General features: G+C 33.8%; 1 protein-coding gene across 1 annotated transcript; it reads left to right on the top strand.

Moving 5' to 3' along the window:
• Positions 1-2750: 2750 nt before the first annotated feature.
• Positions 2751-10112, top strand: LOC110995609 (odorant receptor 13a-like). Its single transcript, XM_045633547.1, has 9 exons — positions 2751-2868; positions 3634-3821; positions 4749-4912; positions 5336-5589; positions 6536-6632; positions 7674-7776; positions 8754-8861; positions 9732-9896; positions 10056-10112. Exons 1-9 carry the CDS (start codon positions 2751-2753, stop codon positions 10110-10112), a joined length of 1254 nt encoding a protein of 417 aa, XP_045489503.1.
• The last annotated feature ends 894 nt before the right edge of the window (positions 10113-11006 follow it).

Raw genomic sequence — 11006 nt, 5'->3', positions numbered from 1 at the left:
ATTATTATTCCCAAGTATTAGGTATATGCACATACATTTCGGAATTTAGTAGGTTTCTATAGAATAAAAATGTGTCCTTATGTGTTTTATTTACTTGCCCTGAAGATTATAACATCAATAAGAAATTGAGCATCAATTCTGTCGCAAATTTAGGCTACCAATAGATCAAATAATTATACTCTGTAAATAAGCTTTTGTTTCTTAAAATTTACCAAACTCCAAAGTTACTAATCTACTAGCAGACGTTGTCCTGCAAACGAAAAATCGCTCGTCTCAGAGTAGGAAACGAATCCAGATGTTTGGAGCCAAGAGCTCCAGTTAAGCTATCCGAGACTTATACCTGAAAAACCAGTTGTTTAGTTGCAATGTAGATAAGTAACCTAGATATCGACCACCTCCATCTGCCAGGCTATCCATAAACAATGAAAGACGCCACCCGCATACGAAAGAATCCATTCTAATCGTAGTTCATTGACACACGTACAGTAGAATTATATGAGAGAAAGATATATACTAAGTAATATCAAAAATTTACAGTTTTATACACAGTTCGACCTCTCGAGATAGATATATTAGAGATAGCGAAATAATCTGTACAATCACGAGCTCATGCTCATCCTCTGTAATCATTTAAAACAAGGGAATGTTGAATACTTTTGAACTTGTTACTAGGGCCCTGTTGACCATGATTATCTATGAATATTTTCGCGCAATTCAAGGAAACCTATCGTAGCTTGCACGTCTGTGAGTTAATTTAAAATTAGCACTGAATTTTCCCAGCTGCTTTAGGCTGAATATTAATCAAGAATTCTACAGTGTATAATTATTGTGAAATTAAGCGATTCCAATATAATCGTTTAAATGGTCATTAGTGATCATATACGAATAATTAATACGTATCCTATTTCCATTGTACTACGATGAAATAACACGTAAGTGGACCCAGTTCCAGTACCCAGGACCAGGACCCAGTTCGAATACTAGTAACAGGAGGCTTACTGCCCATGGGCACTCTGCCAGAAGGCTCACGTATGCTTTGCCAGTTAAAACAAGCACAGTTTTCCGCTAAAAAGAATCGGTTGTCTGTAAAGTCGGTTTACTGGCGATAGGTGACCGTGACAACGTCATAAAAAAATACTAATAGAATGGTTGCATTTTTCATAAGAACATTTTAATTTTCTTTGTTTGATAGATTTTTTGTATGGATATAGAGAAGGTAAATGAAAATCACAATTGATCAAAATACATTTATTTGTACGCGTAAAAACGCTTTCACTTCATGCTTTACATGGAACGCATCAGAGGTCAGTCATCATCAATCATGAGTCATGTTCGGCTCCATGGAATTATAAGACATTACGTCAAAAACAACTCTTTATTCGAAGACTCTCCTTAGGCAACAGTCAGCATCTGAATACTTGACGGTGATACATCGTTCAGTTTCGCAAACGCTTGGAGACAAAACGGGCCTTCGCTGGTAACTGTATAACAAATTCAGACCCACATGGAGTACTGTCCTCAGGCGGCAAACCAGCATCTGTTAAGTGATACCGCCACTCACCTCTGTGTAGGGAGCACCTCAGTACCAGCTGTTTCGACTTAATAGTATTCAGGGAAGAGCGGATGGAATCATGGACCATTACTGCAGAAGGGCTAGATAGGCGTTGCGTAAAGATGGGATCATTCTACATCTTCTACCGCATTGACCCTGAAGAATTTTGAGAGGAGTTGTTCGGATTCATTAGCTGAGTTTCATCATCGGACGACACAAAACGAAATTCCACCCGTTTAACTACCAGATCATTTCGTATTTTTGGATCTTTGGTTTTGGAATAGTTTTAACTTTCATGACGCCTTTATTGTGGTTCAAAAAAATTTAAAATTCAAAGTCTATAATTGAATTTAGCTCCAGCCTCAACGTTGCACCAACTTTTTAATAAAAACCACCACCTCTTGTATAAAAATGGAAAACATGTCCGTGTATGTTATGTTAATTTGGAAAAAATAAAGGCAAAAATGTATGCAATTACAACCTCCTATACAAAATAAAAATAGGCCTAACATAATTTTTTTTTCAAGGGAAGATATCGAAGGGACTACTTATATTTTGTCGTAAAAACCAATTCGTAACAGTCGATGACGTTATTATTAAGAACCTAATACAATAGACTTCAGCCGGGACTTTTGATTTTGGCCAATACAACGGGTATGTTATTCTAAACGATGTCGTCGTTAACGATTTTGACTGTAGTAATAATATTGAACTATGCACGCTCAAGCCATTATGCAGAAATTGCATATACGAAAAACATATGTGCAATTCACACGTGGTAGAAGTGAAACCCTCAAAAACAAAGTTTTTATAATTAATCATACATAAATTAAACTTTTCTTTTAAAACAGTATATTTGATTTCATATAAATCTTTAATTTGGCAAAAAATAAAACAACGAAAGTTTGAAATTCGATATAATGAAAAAGCGACAGTAAAAAGAGGCTGTATAATGCCTCCTACCTCTTTTTTTCCCACGTTAAATCTTATGAATATATGTTTCTGTTTCTTTTTATTGTCGATTCTAAAGAAGTTTTACTTCAATTACAACAATCAAATTATTTGTAGAGATACCTCAACCTAAAAAAAATTGATTGAATGATTACAATGGAAATACGCACAAACGTAAATTGAATTACCCTTAACGTTAAGTATATATATAAATACCAACGCAACAAAAATTCTACCAAAACTCACAATGAAAAGCTTCGGCAATCTTTGGCGAAAGCTAACTCACACAAAAGCTCTACAGTTATCTAGTGGACGATTTGAAACGTTGTACTTTGAGTCTGTCTATCGTGTTACGTATTTAGCAGGTATTTATAAAATTAGTATTACAGCAAAAAGGATGTGTAGAAATTTTACTTATTTATATTACAAAAGTACTTCTTATTTAATTAATCTACAACATTTTTTCGTAATAAAAAAAGTAAAAAAACTTAGAGAAGTCGGTCACATCTTTTATTGGTTAGAAATTATATACATTTAGTAGACGTTTATAATTATATACACACGGAAATTTCACCGCTATCTATTAGTATGTTGCAAACCTCAAAATACAAAATAGATAGAAGTTGACGAAAGACGTGTTGTAAATTTAAAAAAGGACAGATTTTCTCACGATATACCTAATATTGGCATAAAAATATCGTCTATTTAAAACTTATAGAAAAAAGTTACAAACCACCCGGCTTTGCAACAATTAAATGTTAATTGTACCTAAATAATATGTGTGTGTGTGTACTCGAGTACACACGTAAGAAGTGAAACTTCTTTATGACATTATATTATTTAAAAAATGCAACTTTACGGAAATTGGTTAAATGTTAAATCTCTATCGAAAATCAATCGAAAAAATCTAATCGAAAAATCTTATTCAAACATTTTTAACTTTAGCAGTTTTTTTACGTTCATAAGAGTACATTAAGTTACCTACATGAATAAATGTTTTTTTTAAAATTGAATTAAGCATTACTTTTCGTTATTTAGCCCATAGTAATTCTGTTGTCCCTAGGCTAGGCAATCTTTTATTCGCCAGTATTCGAATATCACTTTGTGTATAATATAAGGTACATTTTCAGGTTTATCATTCTTTCATGAAAAGCTATTATACTCCATATACAGTACAACAGTAAAACTATTGTTATTTCTGCTATGTGTTTGTGAATTTTGGCATTTCCTGACAGCGCAATGGACCATAGACACTATTATTGATAGTGTTAACATCACTATTATTCAACTTAGCGCTTTTTATAAGTATACTAAAAAGGTAATTAATGAAGGGTATTTTTAACTTATTTTCAAAAACAAATGGGTCGAAATCAACGAACAGTTTTATCTTAATCTAACAAATTTTCAAGCATAAGTTAATCAAAGACTTTCCCGATTAGGAATGTAGTACTAAGATAAATTTAATCTAGGTATGAGTAATTTTTTTTATACGCAAGTTCAATTCTATGTTGCTGCAAAAGAAATAGTGCTTGACTTATTAAGTAAAATTCATCTTATTGTTGTTAAAAAACTATTCTAATCATAGCGTAAAGACTTCTTCCTCACTGTCGTACTCTCTCTCAAAAAGCTAAATGGTGGTAATTTTATTTCTATAAGTTAAAGGTAAATTTATTAATAGAAGTTCGTGCCCTTTTCAACTCATGTTTCAATGTACCATCGTCAAATGTTTTAAAGGCATGAAACAGCACCTTTCGATGGATTTTCATATGACTTAGGGTACTGATAGTACAGATCCATTAAAGATATGCAACGCCATTATATTTCCACCGATCGTTCTACAATAGGAAAACTTAAGCATTTGAATGAGGTTCTAAAACAGAAGTTGATAAGAGAGGAGGATAGAGGATATGGGGGAGAGGGCGTAAATGTCAAGTAGAGTTTACTTAATGGCCTTATAACACCTATAAAACCGAATCTCCATCGCGTTCGGTCTTCCTCGTTCTTCACTTCGCACCAAGTCTTTCTGGCTCTCTTTGGCATCTGTGATTGTTTGACACCAAGTTTCCTTGGGGTTTTTCTCTTCTCCAATCTCATCGGAGTGTATGGCCTATCTATTTCCACGCTTGCTGGCTTATGGGGTATCTCGATAGAGATCTGTGGTAGATACCCAATGTTTGTAATCATTAAAATAATGCTTTCTTCTCTTCATAATCTGCTAATTATATTATCATTTTTCTTTATTCAGTTGGCTAACGAGAATGTGTTTAGACGGCTAGCTTCGTCCATGAATTCTCCACATTTTGATTTATCAACTGAGGAAAGAAAGAAGATATTCGAAATGTGGCAGAGGAGAAATGAGGGGCACGTAAAACTTATTCTAGGTCTCGGTACATGTACTATTATTGCTTGGTGAGTAACTGTTATCAAATTTACTTTTTCATTTAATTGGAATTATAATAATAAGTCTTTATTCTTCCACATCCTATTTACATAAATGAAATAAAAATAGATGTGTATACAATTTTAACTAAAATGCGGAGAAGGCCTCCTCCAACTTTTTCCACCATAATTTATTTTGTGACATTGTATCTAAGTTCTTCCAGCTACCCTATCGATTCCATGCCCCCTTCGCTCTATTGGTCTTCTTATGTTTTTTGATCCTTTTGGACCAGCCCATTCGGTTACTGCATTAGACCATCTGTTATCTGTATAACGCGCTACGAGGCCTGCCCATGCCCTAAATTGGAATACTTCTTCGTAATTACCTTGGATGTTTGAGTTAATATTTGAGTAAATTTAATCCCGATATAAAAGATTTATGCATTATTTCAGGTACATCTACCCTCTTGTGGACGACTTGGACTACAATCTGAGCGCATCAATCCGTCTGCCCTTCACCTATCAAACCCCAAATCTCTATCCGATAACCTACATTGTGGTTATAATTGTATTCTCCTATATTTCCTATTTTGTGATGGTTAATGATCTCATAATTCAAGCGCACCTGATGTTTTTGCTATGTCAATACACGATATTAAGTGATTGCTTCAGACATATCCAGAGGGATTGCAAAGAGGACTTTAAAGGTTTGTTTTATGATATTAGTTTGACGCCCTGATGCCAGGGGCAGATGTGTGCACCTGTTACACAGTTAAAGTTTTATAGCTAGTAGGAAATCTATCTTTTATAGCTAAACAGATTGGGCGGTGAGAATGATCACTGTGGCTTTGTTTATTTATTTAAGTAATGTTAACACGTATTATAAAAGATAATGTACAAAGTATAACAGATTACATATTTATAAGCAAAATATATTAAAGAGAAAACATACGTATAGTAATACTTTGTAAGAATAGTGCTGGTTATGTTACGTGTAAAAAAAAGACGAAAGTACAAGTTAAATATATATAAAAATTTACTTTAGTTTGCCCATCCAAAAAGTAGCTTCATATAGAGAAAAATGGGCATAAACCTCCAAACTTACTCTTTTAAAATAGTTTTTACAATATTTTATCTAGAGTGTGTGTACCACGTACCTTGAAACAACCACTAAAATTAAATAAAATAGGCGCATGTTGTTTCAAAAGCAATACAGCAGATAACTAAAGACAGTGAATTTTTATTTCATGTAGGTACACTAGGCACAATTTAATTTGTATTTTATTTCTTAACATCTAAAGTATAACATAAAAATTCTCTAACAAATTAACATCAATTGTATCCATTTAAGTGCTCAATAATTTTATTACTGAGATTATATTACTTTCTTTCGATAATTCAGTTCACAGTTAATTTCTCTCGGAATTTGATGAATATTTCGGTTTTTATATATTTTTAGTTATGCTATCTATAATCCTATATACAATCAATTAATATATAACAATTAAGCCTATTAAAAAGAGCTTTTCAAAGTCGAAAATATTCAAAAGCTCAAGTTGCCTGCCAAAAGGTAGTTTCATATGGAGAAGAATGAGAAAGAAACTCCATATAAGCACATCTGTTCTTCTTTTTTATCTCATGCAAGGTTTATAGGTATGGATGAGATCCAGCTGTATTCAAACTTGAAATTTAGACAAAAGTACAAAAACCGATTGGGCAGTTTAACACAACAGCATAAATTTATTCTCAAGTAAGTATATTTAACAACAATTCATACTTTACAATACATTATTCAATTAAAGTTTAATAATGTATGGTTACTATTAAACAAACAAATAAACAGAAATATCTTACAAGTAGATACTAAGATACACTTATAAACGTCAAAAATAAATTAAATTAATTGTAAATTTACATTTAATACCAGTTCGCAAGTCAAGGGCGTAGAGCGGACAAGAAGAACTGGCAAGAAATTATTATCAAATTAAGTCTCATATATTGTAATATTAAACCAATATTTTTTTTAAATTGTGCTTCAATATCCAAACGCCAAATAAAATTTTCTAATTTCTATATAACATTACTTCTACTCATTAGTATAATTTTACGTCAACTATTCAATGAGGGTACAGAATGCGATTTCAAGATCATATGTACTTAGAATCATATATGGTAGAACATGTAAATTTGAGATGTCCAAACTAAAACCTCGAGGCCGCCCAAGCCGAGCTCCGAGCCTTGCAAGACACGCGTTTGTGTTGGCCACGCGAAATAGCTGCTACTTAAGCTGAGCAGTCATGGCCCTTCATACAGTGAGATCCTTTGAAAAAAAATAACTTCGTTATTTTGGTTTATAGAGTTCAATATACAACGGTATAACAATGTCTGTTTCTAAATCTTAATATATATATATATTACGTGTCACGTTGTTTGTCCGCTATGGTCTCCTAAATTACCGAACCGATATCAATCAAATTTACACAGTGTGCAGTTTGATCTAACTTGAAAGATAGGATTGCTTAAATCTCAATTTATACCCGCAATATTCGATTGCAAACATTTGTTTATTATTTGATACAATTCTAACAGATGGCGCTGTGTTAAAAGTACCAACGTTTCAAATAAGCTATCTACCTTTCACATAAATTCTCCTACCGTTTCGCTTGAATAGTTTACTACTATGTAATAAATATAACAGGAACTATGCTTGTTATTAATAAAAATATATACAATTGAATACTACAATTTAAATAATATTTGTTTAAGTACTTTATACGTATGTATATTTCAGCAACACATCAGACTTGCGAGATATATTGAGTGCGCCAATGTTAGCTCAACTGGCTGTCAGCACTACTCTTATTTGTTCAATCGGTTATCAGCTCGTGTCTACGGTAAATTTACTTTTATATCCTTTACTAAGCATATTTCTATGACTATTCCGCTTGTTTGGCCACAAAATTAGGCAAGGTGACAAGAAGATGAAAACCGAGCATCGTAACAGATGTTTGATGGCGCTGTGTAGCGATGTAAGGTATTTCTGCATCTTCTACTGTATTCCGTAAAGAGTGTTCAGAGTTGTTCTGATTAATACCTGCAGCTCACGTCGTTTCTCTGAGCGTTATTTAAGACGGTTTTTTCCACGTAGTACCACCATGTGGACCCAGCTGGGACTGTACCAAAAAAATTGATGAATGTGCCCTCTAAGATAAAAGCGTACCAACCTAAAAGGATGGCTACGCACTTGCGAGCCTTCTGACTGTGTGAGTGTCCATGGGTGGAATTACAAAACATCAAATGAGGCTCCCCCTGTACAATAAAAAAGTGAAATTAATAATCTAAATTATATTTAATACTCCTTACGATATTTTGTGCATTTATTATTAAAATCATAGTGAATAATTACGAAAATAGGATTTTTTTTAATGGTTTATCAGAAATTAATTCTTCAGGTCGTCTGTTTCTCTCATCAGGTGCACGTCTTATGTACATGCGTAGAATAATGTCAAAGTATGACGAGAACAGGCAGGACTGAGAAATGTACATGCAAACATCTTAAACAATCTTGCCTGCGCAGAAGCGATTTTTACCAATTCTTAAATGGCCGGCAACGCACTCGCGAGCCCTCTGACATTGAGAGTGTCCATGGGCGGCGGTATTACTTAACATCATATTATATTATACGTAAATGTCCACCATTTGTATCGGACATGCAGCCTCTAATTCTATGATACCAATTCTAAAATATATATGTAACAAAACATTTACCAAAAGGCACAGCTGACCACAGACAGACAAATTCGATAAACGCTTAACCACAGATGAAATCATGGCGTTTAATATTAATTGTATTTGCTCAATAAATTTGCAGTCGATGAATGTAAACATAACGAAGTGGCTGATGAGTTTGCTGTACCTGGGATATAATATGTTTGGTCTGTTCATACTCTGTCGCTGGTGTGAGGAAGTCAAAATTCAGGTAAAATTAAGAAAGGTTTTTTTGTTTTTCCAAGAGTATCGTCTTCTGACTATGAGCAGATGAGTTGTAGGAGCATTCGCAGGTGGAGATATTCCTAATTAGGAATATCTACCATGATAACATTAACTCAGTCAATGTTGCTCTCCGGGGTTCTTCGTCTGAGATGGTTTATACACAATCAAGAACATCAAAGAAAAATCTAGAAATAATAATACTTTACATTGGGTTTTGGATAACGTTTGTTTTTTCTTAGACAAGAAAGGGCCATCTTTCAAGAAGAGAGCGTACCAATTCTTAAAAGGCCGGTACCGCACTCGCGACCCCTGTGACATTGAGGGTGCCCATGGGCGGCGGTGTTACTTAACAGCGCCTCAAACAAGTAGTCGATTCTGAAGTCTAATGAGACTAAGCGTCAAGTATTAGACTCTATTTGTCTATCTTCATTTTCAGTATTGAGTTTCTCATTATGTTTTGACATCAAAACCTACCTTCTTACCGAATGTATGTTTCATGTCTGTGGTATGTCCTTAATGAGCTGCATTTACAAGTAACCTTTTTTACTATATTGCACAAGGTTAACCATGTGAAAATATTTTTTTGGTCAATTTGAGCGCACTATCCCTCCATAATACAAAGGACAGGAGCCACCTGTATGCTGAGCGGTTGTTATTATATTCTGTCCATAGACCTTTCATTTGTCTAGACAGTTTTTAAACATATCTAAGGACTAAAATTATAGAAGGTAAAAATAAACTAAATAATAGCTTTATTCATTGTTGCATTGTCCGATCTGATCAGCTGTGTAAATTGACCTCATTAAAAAAATATTAATAATGCTTATGCCTTATAATTGATAGCAACAAATTCTAGAGTATTGCAGTCGGGGAGGCTGTATACTTCTCTGGGTGGGAGCGTGGTATAACAATGGTGCCAGGCGTTCGTTCTAGTATCCTTTTAATCCTGGCCCGCTGCAACAAACCCCTGGTGTTATCTGCTGGTGGCATGTACGACCTTTCACTAGAGGCGTATGCTAATGTGAGTAATTCAAATAACATTTATTTATAAAAAATAATATGTATCTGGAGTATAATAACCCAAAAAAGGGTTTTCATTCAACGTATCTGTTAATGGCTGGGTTGGGTGTGTTCTCAAATAATAAGTGCGATTTATATAACATGATACTTTTTTTTTCAGATGGTCAAAACATCATACAGCGCTCTTACTGTGTTACTAAGATTCCGGCAATCTTAAATTCTAAGCTTGGAATAACAAATAATACAAGAATACAAAATAAAAATTTAATAGTATTTACAACTTATTTCTTCCTACTCCAAGAAATCACAATATTCATAAGTATATTAAATTGTCTCTTGTATTAATAATACATAAAATATAAATATATAATAAAATATGTTCAAAGCTCATTTTGGAAAATGAGGTACAGATATCACTATCAGTAGGCATCCCTACTCATCGGCAAAGAATTCAATGGGGGTAGGCCAAGAGAAAACTCCGGCGTAAAAAATCCCGGTACTCTTTTAAAATAGCAAATCATCATATAAAACGACTATGACGAACAACGTTTATTTTAAAACAATATCGCAAATTAATTAGAAGTAGCCTGCCTAGCACTAGTCCTAGGCCCTTACATCAACTGGAACATCGTTAACTTTATAGTTAGCCTTTTTACACAGCTTTTATTTATTACATATCCTGAATTCATTAAAATGCAGATTAAGCCTCGGAGATTTTATTAAAGAAAAGTATCCCTTTTCCCAAACAAGAATTACAAACTTTAGATAGACGCGAAAATTGCTTTGTTCCGAGTATTAACAATTTGCGTATGATTAACATAGGTACATAAGAAATCGTGAGAAATAAAATTCCTCATCACACCCGAAACGTATGCTAGTGGAATCCTCTTTCTTGATCTATGGTCTATATGCCTTCATGGGGCTCAGACAAGATCCCTTAATAGTAGTGTATGTAGAAAGCCGAACACTAAATTTATATGGAAACTCAGGCCCCTGTAGCGTTGGCTAGTGGCTTCATAGTGCTGTGGACTTTTATTCTCTGTACATTTTATATCCGTTCGTAAGGATGGAAAGGAGCGCGAGGAATCCGGAATGTATAATAAAAAAAGAA

This window comes from Pieris rapae, chromosome 2 (assembly GCF_905147795.1).
Source record: "Pieris rapae chromosome 2, ilPieRapa1.1, whole genome shotgun sequence".
Classification (NCBI taxonomy): Eukaryota; Metazoa; Arthropoda; class Insecta; order Lepidoptera; family Pieridae; genus Pieris; species Pieris rapae.
The sequence above is the reverse complement of the archived record's forward strand: the minus strand, read 5'-3'. Positions and strand labels throughout refer to the sequence as shown.